This window comes from Epinephelus moara, chromosome 24, assembly GCF_006386435.1.
Source record: "Epinephelus moara isolate mb chromosome 24, YSFRI_EMoa_1.0, whole genome shotgun sequence".
In the NCBI taxonomy this organism is placed as follows: domain Eukaryota; kingdom Metazoa; phylum Chordata; class Actinopteri; order Perciformes; family Serranidae; genus Epinephelus; species Epinephelus moara.
In genome coordinates, this window is record NC_065529.1 from 12,293,613 (window position 1) to 12,317,324 (window position 23,712).

Here is a 23,712-nt window from a genome sequence, read left to right on the forward strand (position 1 = left end):
CTAGTACTTCAGTAATATTTGCAGTTAAATAGTGTTAAAATACACTGTTACAAGTAAAAAGTACACAAATATTAGCATTGAAATATACTTTAAGTACCAAAAGTAAACGTACTCAGCATGAATGGCCCATTTGAGAACAAGATATTCTAATATTGGATTGTAATTATTGATATATTAATGTGTTTATCACTTTAATGTTGCAGCTGATAAAGATGGAGCTCATTTCAATGACTTTATTTGAATAGTGCTGGGTTGAAAATGGAAATTTAAAGTAAAGTGCAGTTTTATGTCAAAGAAACGTTTGGTGCTAACAGTTAGTGTCCCTTTTATCTTCAACTCATAACTAAAACCAACTTAGTTGATGGTGTGAATGATTTTCCACATTGCTAACACGTTAGCATGCTAAGTGGAACACAAGCTAGCATGCTAACTGCCAAGTGTAGCTAGCAGAGGCTCATCATTTATACAATCATTAATATTATAATTTCCAAATTTATTGACAATACATAGTTGCTAATATTTTACACATGAGGACGAGGCGAATATGTTATCCCACTGGGCTGCAATTCGCCTGCAAAGTGACATGACGTTAGCAGAAACGCAGCTTTAGCATGCTAATTAGCTTTAGCATGGTAGCTAAGTTAGCATAACCTCACAGAGGCTAACCAGGAAAAAAATGTTAGCTACTGTTTGAAGTATTCTGGCCTGGTGGTGGTGGTGCAAGCTTCGTAAATATTTTAGGGGGTCAATATAATTTTATGGCAATCGATCAGTAGCTCTAGATGTATTTAACCTCTGGATTAAAATATTGAAGACAGAATAAAATACGTTGCAGTGTTGCTAACATGACTACAAAACATGAAAAATAAACTAATAATTATATTAAATAAAAATAAAAAAATAACAAGGAACTGAGCATTCAACCACCATAATTGTTGTGACTAAAATAAATCACCAAAAGTCTAATTTAAATTAATGTGTAGCCTATATAAATTTACTTCAAGTTTTACGATTTTTTATTTCCCTTGACACAATTACAAACAAGGCAGACTGAACACTATTAAAATCCCAACGTCTAAGCAGAAAAAATAAATTCAGAAAGACAAACAAAAATAAATAAAATACAATATAATATCTAAAATACAATAATAACAAAATAAGAAAATAAATGACAGTGCATGCATTGTAAATAATAAAAATAGGCAATATAATAAATACATATAAATTGTCATAAATTAAAAGTTAGTTAATTTAGACTCCATTAATTTGTACAATCTTCCACGTCTTATAAATTCTCATATAGGTGCAGTAAAGGCAACATTAATTTCAAAAGCCATTAAAGAGGAAGGTTTTTTATGAATTACTCCTCTTCCTCCTCTCCTCTCCTCTCCACCACGCCTTTTCTCCTCCCCTTCCTCCCTCTCTCGCTTCATCATCTCCAGCCTCCACCTGAGCTCCATCTCTGCACACACACCCCTCTCTGTCGTCCCTGAGCCAGATGGAAACCTCTGCCTCTCCCGGTGCTGCCGCAGCTGCACAGCGGCTGCTCCTGCTGTAGCCAGGCCGCTGTAGGACACCGCAGGGCGGGGAAGCATCGTCGCAGGGGGCCGGTGTTGTGGAGCGGATCTCTGGAGCTCTGACAGCGTCTCCTCCTCCCTCATGCTGCACGCTGCGGACCCGCAGATAGATGCACGGAAACACACACTTTTCCTTGATGCGTAATTGCAGCAGTGAGAGAAGCTGCAGGAGCCGATTTATTTCAGTGTGAGCTGCAGAAAAGGAGGAAGGATGAGCCGCAGACGAGGGACAGGAGGACTCCTCTCCGTGTTCCTTTTCTTGTGTCTGCTGTGGACACAGCTGCTGGTCACAGGTAAGCGTCTGTTGTCTGTAGCTGTGTTGCCTCCAAGCACAAATGCTAGAGCTCACATCGGTGCATTAGCCTGTTCTTTGTTAATTACGTGCTCCTTTCTGTCAGTCACCTTGTTGAAGTGAACCAAAATGCTTCTAACAGATCCTTAAATATTTGCTTGCACAGGTAAAAGGAGCAAAATGACCTCTTTAACCTGCCATTGGAATGTGTCCATAGAAATGACAGGTCTGTTACCAGGTTAACCCTTAAATAATGAGTGCTGCAGGACTATATCTGCAGATTAATGCAGGATGTTGTACATTAAATCATGAGAACAGAAGCTCAAACCTTCACAAGAATTTGATAGGATTATAATCACATTATGGTGTAGTCATGTGGTAGTTAAGGGGGAATAAGAGCTCTCTCAAGGGAACCTTAATCTTCATGAACATTATTGTTATATACAGTGATCATACAGTATGTGGAGAGGTGCCAGATTCTGTCCTCAGAGGTCAAACAGTCTAAAACCCACAAACGGATTCAGCTTGAAATGTCAGAGAAGAACAGTAGATCTGAACCTCTGAGGTTTTAAGGCCAGTGTTTAATTAACAGAAGCATATTTTAATCTAACCATAACCCCGGGACTTTCACATTCACTCCTTCCTCAATATCTGTGGGGATTATTTGATCTCGTAGCACAAAATGCAAATACACGTCTGTTTAATGACGGGTTTTCTGTGTGAACATCAAAAACTGAATTCAGGTCAGCGTGAACCACAAGACTGAGGTCTCACAGAGCCGAGAGCCTAATTGGCTCCCTGATGCAGGTCCTGTAATTACCATTAGATGCTGGCTGCATTAATGCGAATGCAAAAAACCCCCCCCGTCACTATCTACTCTTCAAAATGCAGAATCAATAAATTTGAGTATCAATTTGTGTTGGATTTATTTGATACTGAATCAGTGATATGCAGTGATGTACCTGGGAATGGGTTAGCATTTTCGCGCTTCAGCTCCCTCTGCTTGAAGTCAGTGGGCTTTTTAAATGGGTCTTCGGTTAGATGCCTGAAATAAGGTCTGTTTAACACAAGCTGAAGAGACTTTCATGTCTTGTTCTACAACATAAAATATGTCAGTAAATATCCCACTTGTGAATTTTGAAGCTTCCATGTAGGGCTGCCTCTTGAAAGTTGGAGATTGGAATCGTTAGTTGCAGACCCCTCGGTCAACTGAGATTGCCTCATTTTGCCGGGCATTGTGCTGTGCAGTGAACTTGTGGGGACGTTTTGGTCCCCAGATTTTGCTGCAGAATGAGCGCTCTTGACTTTCACTCTACCCTTTGGTTCAGCCAGCTGCAGACGAGATGCAGCAGCACAGTTAGAGAGAAACTTTCCATCTGGTTGTGAGATAACATTATCTTCTTACTTCTACATGGAAGTGGTGAATTTACAGCTCACAGATACTTAACACCACACAGACACTGGGTTTTGTTTGATATCTGTTGTTGGCAAAAATGTTGTTGCACTTTTCCGATCCGTTGTTAGCACCGTTAGCTTGTTTACCATATTATGTGAATGCAGCTGTCACAGTGAACGTCCCGCTGAGCCCCGTTCAAACTTTAAATGTTTGTACTTGGTGCATGATAATATTCACACGTCAGCCGTATCAGACGGTATTAGCTTTAAAATGAATGGATATATTGGATATCGGCTCAGTAAGTTGTTTTATATCGGCGTGGATATCAGCAAAAAATCCAATATCATGCGTCCTTGATATGGAAAAAACCTTGAACCTATTGAACAGCTGAATCTGATTCGACTGACATAATTCTTCTGGTACAGCCCTACTTCTGTGTGTCTTGGAAAAGACAGTTGCTAGCAAGTAGCTCAGTGAGACTACAGAACGTCATCACACCAGACACGGCTTTGAAACTCGTTGTGTTGGCGACATTAAGTCATGTGACTGTGGAGTCGTTCATTTATAGCCTAACGTTAGCTTTTTATTGCTGCTGATTGCATTTACGCTTCAGAAATCACAAGAGGGGTGTTTATTTGGGATGATTATCTCGCTGAACAGAACGTCTAAGTATCAGAAATGTTTGTTTGCCTCAGAGCTTATATTCTGCAATAATCCAAAATCTAATGGAAAACTCTTACAGGCTTTTTGACGAGGGAACCAGGGTGCTGCACTCATTAGTGGTGACGCCAATACTTGAATCACATGTTCTTGCTTCCTATTGTGGCGAGCAATAAACCCCAAATTCCACAGGTGATGTTACGCTCACACTTCAGTCTGTGATTCATCCAGAGTTCTGTCAGTTCTTGGAACATTTTCTCCATCGGTTTATTTTTTGTGTAGCACTCTTGAGCCCCTTCTACTGTGCGATCACACAGAGCGCGAGTGAAGCGAATTACTCGCGAGTAACGCGCGAGTTTGGACGCTGGACCATTTTGTTAATTCGCGTTATCGCGCGAGTAGCGAGCCCGCCCATTTTCACTAGATAACAACACAAACACAGACACATATAGAACTTACCAGGTAGACCAGTCTCCTCGGCGACTTTCACCCAAGCCTGCTCCTTTTTGTTGCGGTCTCTGTAGAGTAGACACGTTGAATCATACAGCTCCGGGTAGCCGCACACTGCAACGATGAGTTTCTCCTCCATCTTGGCATCAACAACTGGACGTCAGGGCGTTAAGACGTCACTGGCGTCATGAGAGAATCTCAATGCTGATTGGCTTTCGCGACACAGCGTCATGCAAATTCGCCTCAAAAGTTCAATATTTTCAACTCGAGCGTAGAGGCAATGGATGCGAATTTCGCGGCTATCACGCCGCACCTACATGTCTATTGCGTCGCGCTAGATGCGTCAATCGCGCCGCCCGGTGCAAATTCGCGTCTAATCGCGTCTTTGCATTGACTTTGTATGTAATCTCGACGCGCGAATTTGCGAATTCGCGTTCTGTGTGAACGCCCAGTTACACTGCCAGATTTTCCGTGAATGTTGGGCCGTTTTGCCGGCAAGCTGCGAGCGTTTAGACACACAGAGGTGGATTGGCGAGTTGATCCGAGGTGCCCAATTTTCCGCCTCGTAGGGTAGACATATTGGCGGAACCCTTTTAGTTTAAACAGACCGAGGCGACCTTCTGCAANTGACCAGCCGCGGCTTCCCTCCCACGTCACTGTTTACGTCACACGCTGAGCTACACATTTTGTTACTTGCTCACGCCCCCCATTGCCCCGAAAAAGACACATTCTGTATAAACAAAAGTAGGTAGGCGGCATTTTGCTGCACTCTCCGATTTTGTTTTTATACTGCCAATGCTGAAAAAAGACTGATTGGACTTTCCTGCAAATTTGCACAACTCCTGTTTAAAAAGGGCTTTTGAAACACTAATAACATTCATACAACACCAAACAACGACACAATAATGCGTCAAACATTTTGAAGGAATTTCTCAAAGCGTTAAAGACTCGTTCCTCCATTCCTGTTTGTCAATGACACAACTCAAGGCTCAAAATTAGGGATGTTTGTTTCGGTTAATTTTACCACCAACATTCCGGCACATAAAGTGTGGTTGGGCATGATGTTTTTATAGCAACACTGTGGGGTCGGAACAGCGTTACTAGCAGTAATTGACGAATGATTGGCGCCAACAGCTAGCGCACACCTGACCCAGGTGGAGAGTAGTGCAGTAAACTGAAAAGTAGCATAATGAACCTATAGACTGACATGTGTAACTTGTAAACCAACATCCCTACACATCTACTTTATCTCAGTTTTTGTGAGAGCAGCAAAGGTCCACATTTATTTTAACACCCCAAACTGCTTCTTTCTCTCCTGATGCTGATTTTAAATACCTCAGCTCATGATATCTCCTGATGCAGAGTACCTGTCTGACAACAGTCCGCTCTTTTTCCCAGGTTTAAACTCTGTATATGACGCTGTGTCAAACTGACGGGAGCTGTTTTTATGTGATTAACATGAGGCCAAAGATTAAGAGAGAAAGCATTAAATTCTATAATGACATCGACCAAGATCAGTTTATAATGTGGATTTCAACGCTTCAGATTGGATCAGTGCATCCCTACAAATATGTCCTTGTTTTCAATGTATATATTAGAAATATGTTCATATTATTCTGTGTTTGAGTAGCCTAATAATTAGTATTGAGATGTTTATCAATCAGTTATCCTAAATATGTAGACACGTTGTTCTGCTTTGGTTTTAGAAATGACTGATTTAAACACACAGCAGCAGACAGTTGTTTATTTTAAGGAAAACAGAAGCTAATTTCTGTAATAATGAATAAATGATGATTTCATTAAAGACACAAAGTTAAGTTTTGAGTATTTTATGACAGCGTTATGTTTTCAAACACAGAGACTGTGAGTCAGACACATGGTTTATTAGAGATGCTCAACATCAGATGCAGTCATCTTCCAGTGTGTGTGTTGTGGAGCGTGTCTCCCCACAGACTTACCGGGTCAGCCCTCTCTAACTCAACCTCTGATTGGCTGACGGCTCCCACTGAGGTGAGGCAAGGGCCGACTCTGACCAATCAGAGCGCGGCTCAGCTCGGCATCATGCATAGCAACCAGGACGCTGTCGTTAGGGAGAAAAGAGGCCGTGGAGAGAGAAGCTGTGTCAGCTCCTGAGACGTCTCAAAGAACCAATTCAGTCAGTGAAACCTCCTGAAACTGCTGCTTCAGGTTGTTCTTAATTCAGCAGAATACAGTGCATACTGTGATTTATTATGACTCAGTCTGCACTGATGCAGCTTCTTAACTCTTTTCAGAAACAGGAAGTTCCCATAAAACAGTCAGACGTCTTTATATCTCACATTCTACCTGTAAACAAACACAGGGTCACAGTTTGTGATTTCTGTCTGCATCTGTTGAGTCACACAACAGATTTTTTGACGCAGATGCAGCCAAGAGAAATCGTCGTGTTCTTGGCAGGCAGACAGTCTGGAAGACAGAAGTCAGAGGACACTGTCAGATATTTTTCTTTCAGTGTATTTTCTGGCAGAACAGACAGCCGAGTCTAACAGACGCCCGGACGAGCGGTCTGACAGCTCAGACTGTGTGCAGGTCAAACTGAAGCTGGAAGAGAAACCTCCAGTGTCAGCTCTGAGAAACAAATTTCTTTCCCTGCCATGGTGGGAGAAGACATTTATTGAGAGAAACAAGAAAGAGATGCCTGTTCTGCCTCACTGTACTGCTCACAGTGGTGAAATGTAACTAAGTAGATTTATTCAGGTAATATTCTTCAAGGGTTGTGATGTAGGTCAGAGTGCTAAAATAATAATAACTGAAATGGTTAGTTTGGATTTTTTTTTAAGTTGGGTTGTTTGAGGTATTTATCCATATTCAGTGTAATATATTCGCTGGTTTACCTTGCAGTCAGACCGCCCTTTCCGAGGCTGTTACATCACAATCTTCAAAGCCACCAGACTCCTTTGACAAAACCAGTAATTTTCCCTCGCAGAACACAGGAGCTGTTGGTGTTGCACTGCTGATATCGGTTAGTTTGTTTGTGTAATTGTGTAACTTTTGGTTTCTGCGCCTTGTCAAAATAAATCCAAACCTATATGACTGGAGCATGTGGGACTTTACTTTGAAAGGACAGACACAGGAAGTGTCCTTGTCATGTTAATCTCCAGGGCTGGTACCTGCGGTTATTCCACAGGCTAGTTAATAACATGTCGGGCAGGAAATCCAAAGTGTGGGATCATTTTGAGAAGGTGAAGGACGAACCCAAGGTGATATGTAAACTCATCTTCATTGGTCGACTACAAACATGACGTAACATCATGCTTTTGCATTAAATAAATATTTTTGTCACTAACGTAGCATGGTATATGTTGCGAACACATGAACACTTGTCTGCTGGGTGAAAGTCCTGTGTTCTTTAGTACCCGCCGATCAAACATACATATTTGGGGTTGGTAAAACAAACACAATGTTTTTTTTCAATCCCAGTTGCTTTGGGTTGCTTCAATATATCATGAAAAAAATGCTAGATATCCGAAATACTGTAATGCATTTTTTCCCTTCTCATATTTTCTGTGTTAGTTATTATTCTAAAGCTTTGGTGGGCCAGATGTCGTCCATGTCCTGCCTGTTGGCGATTGCTGCTGTCGGGGCTTCCGCAATGTTTGTACAACATTACGTGGATTATGACACTTTTTAAGCTATGTCACGTCACCGCATCCTTTGCTCCTGTTATAATTACTACGGCCACTTGAGGGCACTGCCTTATATTAAACACAAGCATGGGTTGTAATCAGTGTTGGGCAGTAATGCATTATTAGTAACGCCGTTAGTTTTGGCAGTAACTAATACTCTAACGCGTTAGTTTTTAAATTCAGTAACTCAGTTACCGTTACCAAACGCTGCGTTACTCCGTTATTTTTTGCCAGGTTTTAAAACGGCGCGCAGCATGCAGCATTCCTTCACAAACTGAAGTTCCTTTCACTAAAACATTTTAGCCCTGAACAATAAAAGATAGTCAAGTCAGATAGAGATAGATGAACAATTCTTACCAGAGCATCTTAATGAAACATGTCTCTGAAGTCACTGTCGACCTGCTGGCCTCACCACAGTGCTGTAACGTTACATTAAGCTGTAGCGCTTCTGTAGATCTTTAGTCCCAGTAATGTTATATCCAGTGACGTGATATCCGGTGTTATCCTGAGGAAGCTTTTGTTGTGGACAGACATCATGTAGCTCTTCAAATGCTCTTCAAATGTTCTCTTTAGCTCATTTTCCATATTTGTATCCAAGTACCGTAGTTGTAAAACGTTTAGCTGCCTGACAGCGAGTGACTCCACTGTAGAAGACAGTTGCATGTTTCCTGTACCGTTCAATTGTTTTGTCAAGTTGTAGTCTAACAGTCCCTTGGTTAAACTCCATCTGCTGTCTCTTAGGCGATGTAGCTACGAGCCAGTACAGTTAGGAAATGTTTTGGGCTGCAGGGCTGAGTTTCCCAAAACATGATCCTTCTTAGCAACGTCTTGTTTGTGGCTTAGAAAAACTACACTGCATAAAAGAAAAGTGTAGGGTGTAACTAAAAAGTTACATTTCTCGGTAATGCAGTACTTTTTGGTTTAAGTAACTGAGTTACTGTTTAATTAAGTAACTAGTAACGGTAACTACTATTTTTCAGTAATTAGCACAACACTGGTCGTAATAAGCTGCTTGCATGGTCGACCTATGTGGTTGTTTTTTTCGATGAGAGCGGGCCGCACATTACGGTGGCCTAGAGGGTTTATATGGCATCAGCTACGTTGGGTCACATGGGAAAACGCCGTAGAAGGGCTTAGGAAAATAACATTTTGATGCTAAAACAAATGTTATCAGACCAAAATTAAAATGTTTCAATGTGAATATATTAGGAATACTACTGGGACGCTACTGAGTGACATGAAAACCTCAAAGAAAAAAAATGGAAGTAATTGTACTTTGAATATTTCCATTTTATACAACTTTATACCTCTCAACTACATCTCAGAGGTAAATGTTGTACTTTTGAGTCTTCTTCCTCCACTGGCCCCTGATCTGATAAAAATGCCGACAGAAGCATTGTCTGAATAAAATATTGGCCCATTTCTGACACTAAGTCAATGCAGCATCTGTCCAGATGAGCCTCTTGGCTAACACTGTACATGTTAAATTAACTAAATGGAGTGCAGCCATCAGACAGAGAAACTGACTATTCAAGGAAAAGTCTGACTTTAGTTTTTGCTAAATCACAAAGATAAAGATGTTGTTATTGATTGCTGACAGGGGGAGATTGGCTTTTTGTCCATTTAATCTTTGCGGTCAGCAAACAGTGGAGATCAGGCGCGCAGGGCTCAGGTCCAGCTGAGGTTCCTGTCTGCGTTGTCTTTAAATAGACAGATCCATCTTCAGTTTGAACGTCTGTAGCTGTGAACGAGAGGCCGGATGTTACCGGAGTTAAAAAGGGCTTCACTCAGTAGATATTTTTTATCTCGGAGGATAAATAAAGACTGGGGATGAATTATGCAGTGTTCATATTCATCACGGCTGGGTGAGTTCAGTCGGTGTGCAGGGGTTTCCTCTGAGCCTGCCTGCAGCCTGATGAAAGCCTCCATCCTGACCAAAGATGCTGTGACAGCGCAGAGAGAGACAGATGGGATCTCCTGCTCTCATCTCTTATTCTGCCGTCTCTCTGCGAGTGCTGCTCAGTGTGCTGCGTTGGAGGAATAGATTTTTAAAAGATTAGAGGAGGAAGAGGAAGAGGAAGAGGGAGGTGATTGTTTATATCCTGAGGTAGATCTGTGCCATAATTAAGAGTCAAACCGCTCTTGTCTGCGGATCTTCCTCCTCTTCCTCAAGTCTTTAAAGTCAATAAATGACAGTTAGATAAATCCCCAGCCAGTCCTCAGATATAAAGTGTGTGGTGGTGTCTTTTTTTAGTGCCTTTGAAAAACAAAAAACACATGCAAATGTTTAAGGAATGGACCAAATGGTGTTTTTTAGTTAGCTGAGAGTTAGCATATCATTATCTGAGCGCAATACTTTGTAGGTTTACAGGATATTGTAGAGAGAACCTGCTCAGGACCGACAGTCACTGTGTGGGAACTGGTCCTGGATGCTTTCAGTGTTCAGGCTAACGTTAGCATTCAGAGTTCTGTAGTGAGGTACGTTGAGTCTAAAGCCAGAGGTTTCTGTCCTACAAAGATGGCTCTCTCTCTTGCAATCGGGCTAGATCGCCAAGGTAACTTTTGCTGCAGACCTAACCTGGTCAGGACTATGGGTGTAAAGATCCATTGATCTGGATCGATACAGATGCAGCCACTTCAAATTTCCGTTTGGTCCGTGGTAGAGCCCTGACTGATCCGTGACAGGTCCCTGTCGTCACCTGGCCGGGCTCGTAGCTCTAATGAGATCATCGACCCATATGTCATCTTTAGGTTACGCCTTTATTTTGAAATTCTGTGATGGTGATAACGTTACTTACTCAGGAATAAATCAGCAGTGTGGAAATATTTTCGATTATGGAGAAAATATGGCTCAACAGACAAAACACATGCCGTGTGTTACGACATATGCTTCTGTTTAGGAGAGTTTGTAGTCTGTTTTTGGAGGAACAACCCTTCAGAGCAATGTACGTTTGTTTTTCAGGATACCAGGCTTTTTGTCCAATAGGACATTTTTTGGACCATGGGCTTTCGAAATTTTGAGCCGTCTGAATGATGGCATGTCATCCCATATCCTGAAAGAGCTTTACTTTGCCACACACATCAGTTAGTTCTCATCCTGCACGTCTTTCTTTTGGAAATGCAAACAAGTATGTACTGTAAGTAAAGCTAAGCACATTCGAGCTTACTTTAATACTTGACTTATGATGCTTAAATCATCTTCAAAATGTGAACAATGAAACACAAATCTAACATTTGTGTTGCTTGTACAAGTTTTTCCGTATGTTGTGTTCACACCAGGTGCGAATAAAACAATTAGCGCAAGTTAATTACATGTGAAGTCAATGTTAAGATGCGATTAGATGTGAATTCACATCGGGTGGCGTGATGGACGCGATGTGAGTGAGCAAATAAAGCGAGTAGCACGGTTTTGCATCATACGCTTATTTGTGAGAGCTGAAAAATCTGAACTGCAGCGACCAATTCGCTCCTTGATAGCCAACCAGCATTGAGATCCTCCGGGGAGCTATGGCGCCGAGGACTTACTGGCGGAAGTTCATTCATCGATTCAGCCTTTTTATGCACATATGAAGCGAGTCAACACAAAATATTCTAGTGCTGAAACTTGCACAAGTAACGCGATGCATGGACACAACATTAGTCTATTATAATGCTATAAATGACGAGCTCTAACTGTCCTCTCACTTGGACTAATAATCTCCTACGAGGTGAACGATGACGTTAATTTTTTGCAGAGGACCTGTTAGCTTCGGCCTCAGTCTTGGCATCTCAGAGTTGGGATGAATTTAATTTTAAGACCCAAATTTTAAAGCTTTCACTCTTTTTTCAGTCATGAACATAAATGGGCAGGAGAACTTGTTTCAACCAACATTTGGAGCAAACAGTAATTAGCTAGCTAGGTACAGTTGATGCATTTTGCCAGTGACAGTTTATATTTCAGTTAGCAAATCTGACAGTAGCGGACTAAAAATGAGAAGTTGCGTCTGTCTAATTCTTCCTGAATTTAGCAACCTTCTGTTTCAAAAGTCTCTTTGAGTTATTTATAGTCATGCCACCTTTTTTCTTTGTAAGATGTACACATGCCGTTTTAGAAGGCATAACGGCTCTACTCAATCGACTCGCTCTTTTTTGGTTTTCCACTGGCGAAAGTTGTGGATAGTACCTGGTGCTTTTTTCTGCCGTCACCTTGATTGAGGTTCCAATCGAGCTGAGCCGATACCAGAAGGTGGAGTTAAAACACTGGCAACCACTCAGTGGTCAGAGAGAATCGTTACAGGCGCAACACGGGACATCCTTTGCAAACCCGCCATTTTGAAATAGCCAAGCTACCGTATATAGTGACTGCAATTTTTGACCCAAATTTTAGAAAATGGCAGCCACAAAATTATGTAACGAAGTGCAGACGTTCCTCTGTTTGGTTGCGTAAAAGTATCCAGCGAGTGTTGTGTCCAAAATGAAGTCACAGCAGTTTTACGTGGTGTTGCCATGGCGATTAGCTGAGAATTTTTGGTACCAAAAGTGAATCGAGCTCAACCATGCAGTGAAAATGAGGCATATGCGAACAATCGATTGTCTAGTTGCAAGTTTTCAAACTTTTGTCCTCCATCTTTATCTCCCCTCAGAATCGTCCTCCGGTGATCACGAGCTTCGTCTCTTCCCTTCTCGTCGCTCCAGTCGTCTCCCTCCACCCCTTCACCCCCAGCACGACCTGAACTCACAACCTGATGTGGACAGCCTTCCAGAGACCCACCCCCACCACCTCCACCACCACAACCACCACCATCATCATCACCACCTCCACCACCAGCACCCTGCCAGGTTAGCCAAAGTGATGCCCGCCGCCCTGCTGGAGTCTCGGTTTCGTCATCAGCCTGGCGGCCAGCGAACCCTCGACCTTCTGGCACGACCACATCACGAGGTGCAGCCGGAGCACGCTGTGGTGTCTGCACGCCATCTGGTTACCGTGGTGAGTAATCTGCTCCCTGATTGGGTGAGAGGTGGGAGGGCTTTTTTTTTCATGGTTGCAAAATGTGTTTGTATTCCATCTCCAGTCAGGAAGTCAGGAGATGTCTTTTCTTGCTCAGATTTTGAGGACACACTTCATGTGTTCTGGTGATTTAATACAGAGTTGTGGAACGCCTGAATGTATTATTAGTTTTGGTCTTTGTGAGGTCAGATTTGGAAGGTTGCAGGTCTGCATAAAGTCTGTTTCCATTGAATGATCCCTTCATTTAAATGTGTATTGGAGGTGCAGTGTTGTGACAAATCTGTGGCAGGCAGACACACTGTGTGATGTGTTTAAAAGGATTAGGGAGGGTTGTAGAAATACAAGATTTACTTTGCTGCTGCATAAATATGTAAATACCTCACCAGTCTTTGAAAGGTACTTAAAGACGACATACACCGGTGCACGTCAGAGCACATGCACACATATCAGGATCCACCACTGTTGTATTTCTCTTCAGGAGCACTCAAGAAAAGCACAAATTTTATTACATTTGCTCTCTGAATTTGCAAATCTTACCCCAACCAATCCAACAAAGGCACTGAGCACTACCCAGTCATAGGGAGAGAAGGGCGTGTCATGCCTTTGCTATTCCAAAATATGCAAATGAATTGGTGTTAAGCTGCCAAACCGCAGTTATACGTTGCTTAAGAAACAGGCAAACCATCAGCCCTCTGCACATCCTGACTACTGTACTCTGACCACTTCCCTTTGTGTATGATCAGTTCAGTTTGTGTCATCGATATGCTGGCGTGTGACGGACTCCATTGTTGTCATTATCAAGGAGACAGAGTCTGATGTCAGTGAGGGTGAACTGAAGGTGTACACGTGTCTCTGATGCAGTTAAACACCATCAGCAGCTGCAGATGTTTACTGTGCTACTTTAAACTTGAGAGCCTCCGTTTGACAACGAGCGGCTGACGGCTGCAGATGAGACGTCTCTGGAAGCTGCTGCGAGCGTTTGACAAAAGAAGGTTCACCCTCTCCCTCGGTGAGGTCACAGGCGGCTGACAGTGAGGAGGTCAGAGGTCGGAGCAAACAGACAGTGAGCGGATGACGGATGAGGAGCTGCAGACTCGTCTGTAGCCATGGTGCCGGAGGAGAGATGCAGCACTCTCTGTTGCCATGGAAACACTAATCATGAGTGTGTGCGTGTGAGAGACCCACTTACCTACACAATGGGCGGTTGCATAACTCTTAGATAAACAGCAGCGACCTTCAGGGTGACATTGAGACGGAGACACAGACAGGTATGTGCTGGCTGATAACGAGAGAGACAGACGGCGAGACGGGGACAAAGTCAGACAGATGGAGAGAGACAGAGAGACAGACAGGTGTTCTGGATCCTTCTATGATTCTGAATCAGTTCACAAATGGCAAAAATTGATCTTTGTAATAATGTAATGTTGTGGAGTATGAATAATTTGTACCTCATCATGGCGCGTCACGACACCAGACATTTAGTAGACACACTTCATCCATCCAAACACTGTTGCAGACCAAGAACCCATCTCACCTGATGGCAACAGCGCTCCCAGCAGGACAGTGCATCATGCCACATCGCAAAAACTGCTCAGGAACGTCCTGAGGAACATGACAAAGAGCTCAAGGCATCGACCTGGCCTCAAAATCTCCAAGATTCCAGTCTGATCGAGCATTTGTGGGACAGACTGATTAATGGTTAACTATTGAGGACAGGAGTCGAGGGTGTGGCGCACAGAGCGCTGGTTTCTTTTAATTTAGTCAAAGAATCATTTTAAATCAAAAATTGAATCGTGAGATGACCAAAGATTCTCACTGTCAGAGAGGAAAAGACCAGAAACAAACTGTGTCCCAGATACTGAACACTGTGTGTGTGTGTGTGTGTGTGTGTGTGTGTGTGTGTTTCAGCCACAGCTGTGTTTACAGTCTGTACTGTGAAAATGAAAAGATGATACACAGAAAAATGGTCCACAACAAAATGGCAGCATGCAGACATTACCATGACAGCAGCTTTGAATCTTTTGTCGATGGACATTTTGTCCCAAACTGCAACACTCGACAGGTCACAGCTGAAAAAAGGACGAAAAAGAGTGGCAAAAAATAAAAAATAAGAGACTCATAAATCCCTTTTGGTGTTGACCACTTTTTCCTTAAATCAATTTCAATGCTGAGTTTTACCCATATTTTCATATTATACTCTGGGACTTTTTAAAATTATTATTATCAAGAATTCTGGCAGCTATTTTCTTGATTGATTAATTTATCTTCTCAACACTACTGCAGACTGTTAGTCTTGTTTTTGGTTAATATCCAGAAATGATCACAGGGTTTTTCCTGCCTATCTAAGACAATGGCGGGTCGCCTGGGTGATTTTGGCCGCATGGGGGGCGTCCAGATGTAGCGTCTTTTGCGAGCACAAACCCATTACTTTCAATGTAGATGCGCGTCATGTGTGCTCACAACCCAAAGCAATGCCATAGCGGCGCGCATTCAGTGCTGATTCTTTCGTCTGGCGCACAGCTCCACGGACCTGCTTCTCCCTCCGGTGTTGTGTCAGATCCCGGTTCCCCCTCGGGCTGTGTCTCTCCTACTGTTTCCCACGGAGCTCTGCCCCGTTTGAAAGGCGAAGGAAGCCCATATGTGGAAAGACGTCGCCTCTGAGATGTAGAATGTGTATTATAGAAGAGAAACACACATTAAGTGTAGAAAGTTTCTTTTTTCCAGACAATGAGTTTTTAAGGAGATGTAGTTTACCTTGACATATTTCGACTGTCACTTAAGTCTTCTTCAGAAGAGTCATCTGACGTGCGTCATGACGTGTCTTTATCAGCTGGTAGTATGCCAGGCTGCAATCTGATTTGCCAGGCTGGTCACGCCCCCCGCCGCCCGGTGTTCTTTGGAGGAGAGAGTCCCAGGTTTGCGACAGCATGAAAGCCCCCTCATCCCGGTTGATGGTGTCCCTGGCCCGCCTCCTGATCTCTATGGCCTCCTTGATCCAACGTTTCCAACGGGTGGTGGGGGGGCGTGACCAGCCTGGCAATCCGATTTGCCAGGCTGGTCACGCCTCCAGGTTACTACCAGCTGATAAAGACACGTCATGACACACGTCAGATGACGCTTCTGAAGAAGACTGATGTGACAGTGGAAACATGTCAAGGCAAACTACATCTCCTTAAAAACTCATTGTCTGGAAAACAGAAACTTTCTACACTGAATCTATTTTGAGTAGACAAAACGAACCTAATTACACTAGAGAAACACACATTTCAGGGCCGCTGACTTGTATCATCAGAACAGACATGTCCTGTGATTTTCAGCCTCCTTTCATATTTAATATAGGGGGGACAATACCTGACAGTAATATTCTCAGCTGTCAGGATGTGCCTGCTGTAAAGGGTAAATATAATCAGAGAAGGCTGAAAATCACAGGACATGTCTGTTCTGATGATACAAGTCAGCAGTGTAGAGCTCAAGCATGTGGGGGCCTCCTTTCATATTTAATAGAGGGGGGGGGGGCGTATCTAAAAGTACAGCTGTCCAGATGCCCCCCGCCACAGGCCTTTCCCACCTTGGTCTCGAAAAAACCCTGTGATCAGCCTCATATTTCTATCCGTCTATTCGGGGGTCGGGTTGTGGTGGCAAAACAACTATTTCAAGAACAGTCAGTGAGTGAGTGGCTAGAAGTCCTCCAGCCCTGCTATCTTTATAGTTCCCATAACACATGCACATCAATAGTCAAAATATGTGGCGCCTTGACATTCCTAAGACACAGCATCTCTTGAGACTAATAAGGACACTTTGCAGCAGGTTGAGAAAGGGAATCCAGACGTTCCTTTCCTTAGTAATAATATCCAGCTCCTCCTGGGGGATCCCAAGGCGCTCTGAGGGCAGATGAGATATATAATCCTTCCAGTGTGTTCTGGGTCTGCCCCGGGGCCTCCTACCTGTTGGATGTGCCGAGAAAACCTCCAACAGGAGGTGCTGAGGAGGCGTCTGATCAGATGCCCGAACCATCTCAATTTTTGACGGACAATTTGGCCATTAATATTCCAGAATTCCAGCCATATAGAACAGCTACCGGACATATGTTTTAAACAGCCATATAACAGCTGACGTTTAAAGAGCAATAAACTAACTAACTTGAAAACAAGCTAAATGAAGACGCTGTCTGTTGAACAGTGACTAATCACAGGTTTTGAGGCAGAGGCAAAAGACGAAAAGGACTCGATCCGCAGAGTGTCATCATAAATCACCAAGGTCGCTATCCACCGTCTGGCTCTCTGTGGTGGAGTAAAGTGCGTCTCTGGTCTAGTTGAAACACGTTGGTTTTTCCATGTTTTAATAAAGAATCTTTACAGTCAGAGTGCCTTGGATGCATGTTTGGACTGCCTGCCTGTACCACGGACTTTAACACTGAGTGAGGTGGACAGTCGTTTTCTATCTTTACGTATCTCTGGTGTGTTCTTCAAGGAGCCCCGCAGTGTGTTGAGGGTCTGACTGGAGAGCTTGATCTGTGATGCCGTCACCTCACTACACTGAGAACGCTTACTGTACGTTCACACCAGACGTTCCCAAAGAGGCAAAGTCTCTTGTGGATGTCCAAGAAGCACGACTGTCAAAAATATCTGTGGCAGCTTTGGTCGCTCTAGTCGCTCATCACGTGAATCATTGAATGTTCTATCGTGCTTGTCAATTTAAAGGAGCCGCAAAGCGACTACTGGCTTCAAAGCAGCGTAGTTGCTGCTTGCTGTCGTCCAGTCCAAAGTTATGTTTGGTCAGTGAAAACAGAAAACGTATGTCATCCCATTCAAACCAAGCAAGGAAGACTTACATGCTACGTCGCAACATTAGCCTGCAGTTCTCTCCTCTATTACGAACATTACACACTTGGCTCATTCTCTGGGACCCGCTTCATCGAAGCACATCGGCATTCTGATTGGTTGCCCCCGAACCGCGTCAGAGCTCATTACCATGAGTTTTAACTCCCCTCCGGAGCTGCTCTGGTTGCTTTGGTGTCCAAGACGCGCGGCTGAGACCAGGTCGCCCAAGTCGCCGGGCTCTCATTGAAAATGAATGACTTCCGCCGTTTTGGAAGCTCTGGTTGCTGTTGGTGTGAACGTACAGTTAGAGGAAGACTGTGACCACTGGGTGTGGCGTATGCCCTGAAGGGGCAGGGACACACTCCGTGCAGCTGCTTTGGATCAATAGATCTGGTCTGCATAGAATCAGTTGTCTTGGCAGCAGATCTTAAAGGTCACACAGTGTTTGGCTATTCAACATGCTAGTAATGAGTTTATTTATTTACTTGGCAGATTTCCCAACAGACATTTTGCCCATTGATATTTTCATCTGTCCGACACGTGATATCGGCAAAAAAACGGCACATGCCAGCTGATGTAAACTCAGCGTATAGAAATATTACATGCAATTCTATTTGTAAAACTTTATCTCTGTGTTCTGATGTCTCCTAGTGCACATCTCACATCATTTAATATTAGTATTTAACACTATATATTAATGACTTGTGTACTAAGTTCAGTATAATGGACTCAGTATGGATGAAGTGTTGTTAGTAAATGTGATCTGATTCAGTGTTCAGACTTTTATTTATAGCAGAAATATATTCTGATTATTAATTTAACCGAGGTCTCACCGCCAACACTCACACAGTCCTCTGCCAACACAGTCAGAGGTGTCGTCGCCACAGATGCATTGTGGGAGGGAGAGGCAATCTGGAGGAACCTACGGCGGAAACCAAAAGACAGACGTGAATGCTGGACGGGTTACCTGTCTGTCTGTCTGTCTGTCTGTCTGTCTGTTTGCAGACTGTTTCTCTGGTTCAATCTTCACAGCCGTCAGGGTCCAGGGGTCCTCGCAGTGGGATATAGGTCACCCTGCACAGCGCCTGATGAATAAAACGCTCACTCGCTGAGAGTGCGATGAAAGATTAATGTGAAATTTAAATTTGTACTTTAGTAAATAATGTATATGTATTCATCTGCAGGTTACCTGGTCATGTGATGACATTTCTGGACCACTACAGTGACGGACCAGTTATGTAAAGAGCCTTTCAAAAGAACAAATAATTAAAGACGTCTTTTTTTTTTATCTGAAGTATCCACTCAACAACTTTTGTTAGATGCTTCTCAGGATTTTTCGCCATAGCTTCTGCCAGACTCCTGACTGCTGCTCCATGGCTGCAATGTGCCCTTCCTTCCTTTTATTTTGAAATAAAAAGAACAGAAAAAGACAACAAAAACTAAATGAATCTATTATAAAATAACTGACCTGATCAGCATTGTGTGAACTTGTTTTGCAGCAGGGCCTTAATGTAACAGACATTATTTACATGTAAAAGTTCCTCAACGTGCTTTTAAAGCTTGTTGCATAAAACTAAACTACCTCTGTGCAAAGGCCTCCCATAGACTATAGACCAGTGATGCCCAAACTGCAGGCTGAGACCCTCCAGGACATCCCAAGATAAATCTGATGGATCTCAAGAGAATTAAAGGACGAGAACAAAAGACAAAATAATGTGAAAATACCTGGGGGCAAACTGATTCTCACATCAAATGGGTTTAAAAAAAAAGCGAGACAAATGCAACCATTTTTATCTTTTAATGATTTGATTTGATACGTGATACCTGTCTGCAAACTGTATGATGGTCCTGTCATTGTGAGGTGAAATGTAAAAATGTGAAGTGATCTTGCTCGATTAACCATTATTGTGTAAAGGGCCACATATGGTATATTTTGAAAGTCAAGCTGAGGGCCAGTTAAAATTGGTCTGCGGGCCAGACTTTGGACATGCCTGTATTACACCAAAACATGTGGCTCATTGTTTCACGGGTCACAAGTGCAAAACATCTTGGGAACAATGGCAGAAGATACTGTACTTATAACACCGCACCAATCCAAAGGACTCCCTAGCAACCACCAGACTCACCATAGAAACCAACTAACACCATTTACGTGACATTATTGATGAATCACTGTTTATTTACAGTAACTTCTGGGTAGAAAATCCTCGTGTCACGTACATAAAATGCCTCAGTTACTTAGGTTTTTCTTGCAGCGCTGGCCATGCTGGAAATAGGGCAGTGGGCTGAAGCAGAGCGGCGCGGCACGACAGCCGGTGCCGGTGTGGGTTTGTTCATAGAATATAATGGAGGTGGGTGTTTTATTTTATACAGTCTATGGTTTTGACGTGCGGCATATGGCGGGTGTGTGTTGCACTTAAGTTTTTATCCGCCTAAACAAAGACCCTCCGAAAAAATAAATATCAGTTTAAATGTACATTATATTTATATATTTATTTTCACTGCTTTACTTCGTTATATCGTACACTTACAGTAATATGGATATTTTTAGGTGGCTAAAATACGTTTTGCTGCAGCTGCTGTCTGCAGTACATTCCTCTGCTTCCATGTCAGTAGATTTGGTTTATCAAAGATGATGGTGAAGCAGCACAGGACGTAAAATAAGCACAGGAGGAATGTCGGATAAGTTGTTTAGTTGTTGTCTTTAAATGTTAAAAATTACTGTCGTTAGCATGACGTCACTGTGATTCGGTTTTTATAGTAACCTACAGCACAGCAACCACGTGGCAACTGCTTAGTAACGCCGTAGCAACCATCCATCAGTGTCCAGAGAAGGTAGATTGATTGAACGAGCAGGACTTTGAGGAGGCATGGCTCAAAAATTAATTAATTGTTCCTAAAATGATCTTTATTATTTGTCATATTTTGCTGGTACAGCACAAAGTCACAGGACAGGAAATAAAATGTAAACAAAGGTATTTATTTTGTGAGTATTTTAAAACTGTGGATTAGCTGACGAGCAGGAGCTGTCAGTTGTAATCACACTGTAACTTGACATTTGTGGCCGACTGTCCTCTGCTTTTATCAATGAGAAACCGCTGTGAGGCTCAGAGCTGCATTACGTAACGCTGCTCTGTGTTAATTGACTTCCTGTGTGCGTGGTCACATGACCTGTCCCTGCAGACTGCTGCCACACCATCACGTCACCAGGAGGGAAAGAAAAAGCAGTTAAATGACAGAATCAGATCTCAAAGCACTTTAATTAATATATGTTAAACATTTATCTGTGTCTGTTTTTTATATATTTATTTTTTGGTTTATTAAAGTTAAAGGTAACACCTGCTCACTGACTTACAGTTCTGACCTTATGAAGATCCAAGTAGATTAAAACATTTAACTTTTTTGACATAATTGTGCAGGTGCTTCCTTTTCATGAGTGACGCTCTGACAGCGTTTCACCTACATGATGTGTGTGTGAGTATGATAAAATAAAATCCTCACTTGTAAGACGCTGCAACCACAGTATTGGCTTACAGAAAGATTGAAATGATTGATTGGTTATTGAAATAGTTCAGTCGACTAATTGACCTATGGCTAAGCCACGCCCCCCTCCACTCACTCAGACAAACTATCAACATTCAGTGACCGGCGCTATGGCAGGTGTCACAGTACACGGCATTTCACAGGAGGCAAGTGATGATTTTTGGGGACATAACGATCAGATGTCATTGAGAAGTAACCAAAAGGCCCTAAACTACGCATTGGAGGGATATATTCATCATTTTATTGTTGAGAAGGTCGATGAAAAGCTTAAATTACAAGCCAAAATTTACAGGTCACAGTGTACGCTTGTGAACCGCATCTGGTTGCCGTCACCATCAAAGACAACAAGTTAAAGTGCCACTGAAGTTAAGGTTTTTGGCTCAGAATATGAGAAAAGGATAACGGCCTTTTTACCATCTTTACCAAGAGTGTCTCTCCGTTAGTTTGGTGCTACAGTATTTACACTGAATCATTCAGCATAACGTTTGCCAACCTTTGTTATCTCTGCCATTACAGATAAGTTAATGAAGCTAAGCTCCAGAAGTTAACGTTAGCTTAACTAGAGCCCTTTGGACAACAGCTAACAATGATGTACGATCACCAAAGTACAAAACTAGAACAAAATAGGCTAATGAACTCCCAGCAAACAAGGTGACATGATGAACAACGCAGCTAGGAGCTAACGTTAGGCTAACTTTAGCTAACGTTAGCTAGAGATGTTAAAGATAACTTTATATTTCTTTCCAGCAAAGTGACAATATGTTGCCTCAAACACAATGTTGACTTACCTTAGAACAGATGTAGACATCATTGTTAATCTTATTCACGTTGAGTTGATGTTGTGGTCTAACGTTACCACACAACTTTATCCAAAGGAGACACTTTTCTCGGTTGAGATGTGGTTTAAAGTGTAAAAAATACACCTGGTCGCCCAGCCAACCAGGGCGGGGCTTAGCCATAGGTCAATTGTTGCAGCTCTAACTTGTATTTCTTTGGACTGTTAGACAAAAACAGGTGGTTTAAAGACGAAACATTTTGAGCTTCAGAAGACTGGTACAACCTTTTTTAAAAACCATTACCTTACATTTTATTAGACCAAATTATCATTTGATTAATCTGGAAATAATAAGCAGATAGCCTGATTTCATGTTTATTAGGGATGCACCAATACTGTTGAGTTTTCACCTTATTGACGATGACATAAGAAGACATAAGATCACATTCACCGACAGCAGAGGCTGATTTCATTTTCTCTTGAATCATTATCAGTTGCAGCCGTGTCACTAACTGGATTATTTCTCTGTTTTTACAAAATGTACTCCAAGCACACATCCTATCTTCTGATCTGTAATAACTCGTTATCAGTCGTTGTATATTCCCTTCTAATCTAACAGAATCAAATGTGTTTGTGTGGAAGCTGAGAGGCAGAGCGGTTGTGTAAGTCCCAGATGGTACCCAGTCACCTCCCATCTCTGCATCACACCACATGCCTGCAAGACACTGCAGTGTGTGTGTGTGTGTGTGTGTGTGTGTGTGTGTGTGTGTGTGTGGCCTTTGCTCTCCTGTCAGGTTCTCACAGCACGTGCAAGCTGGTTGTCACACACACTGTAGTCAAATGTGTGTGTGTGTTAGATTGAAGTTATTTGTTGGAGCATGAAAAACTAATGGTGGAACTGAGAGCTACTGAGTGACACTGAACTGTGCTTTCATTTTTTAATTTCAGTTGATGAGAGAAGGTGTCACTACGTCAGTCTCTGAGTTCACACGCATAAAATATTCCGGTTTTGGCCCTCATTCCCAAAAAGACAATTTTCCTACTGAGCTGTTTAAATATTTTATTAATGCTCCTGTTGACGTGCAGCTGTGCAAATTCTGATTAACATGCTCTGACATGTTGTTCATCGTGTCAAAATGTGGAACAGGTTTCCTTACCAGTGGCTGACTCGTTGGTTAGTGTGAACACATCCTCCGTCTCTCATTCCTTTAACCACCTCCTGAACAGGTCGGCGTTGTGATATTTGTGTATCCAAAAACCTGTTGATGTTCAAGTCTAGTAGGTGTTTTTTCTCCTGATGATTGGAAATGTGGGCTTTTGCTGAGATGCTTTACTGCTGCATCGATTTGTCTTTTTTTATTTCAAACCGTCCATCACGAGTCTCTAACGGTGCTGTCAGTCCTAGAGTCGTCTCCTTTGGTCTGAATCAGGGACTCATGTTGTTCCAAAGTTGTATAATTGCCTAGAGTTGGTTCGTGTTCTCACGGCAGCATTTACAAGAGGACCAGATCAAATGCCTTGTGTGAAAAAGCTGCTCTTGATTGGTC

The 23,712-nt window shown here is 42.6% G+C and overlaps 1 protein-coding gene across 1 annotated transcript in view; it reads left to right on the forward strand.

Annotated features, from left to right (window-relative positions):
* The first annotated feature begins 1,468 nt into the window (after nucleotides 1-1,468).
* The window catches only part of ptprr (protein tyrosine phosphatase receptor type R), a 52,808-nt gene continuing 30,564 nt past the window's right edge, over nucleotides 1,469-23,712 (forward strand). The window contains exons 1-2 of the mRNA XM_050037857.1: nucleotides 1,469-1,870; nucleotides 12,663-13,006. Of these exons, the coding sequence (XP_049893814.1) occupies nucleotides 1,789-1,870; nucleotides 12,663-13,006 (426 nt within the window). The 5' untranslated portion in view covers nucleotides 1,469-1,788. The remainder of the gene's footprint in view (nucleotides 1,871-12,662; nucleotides 13,007-23,712) is intronic.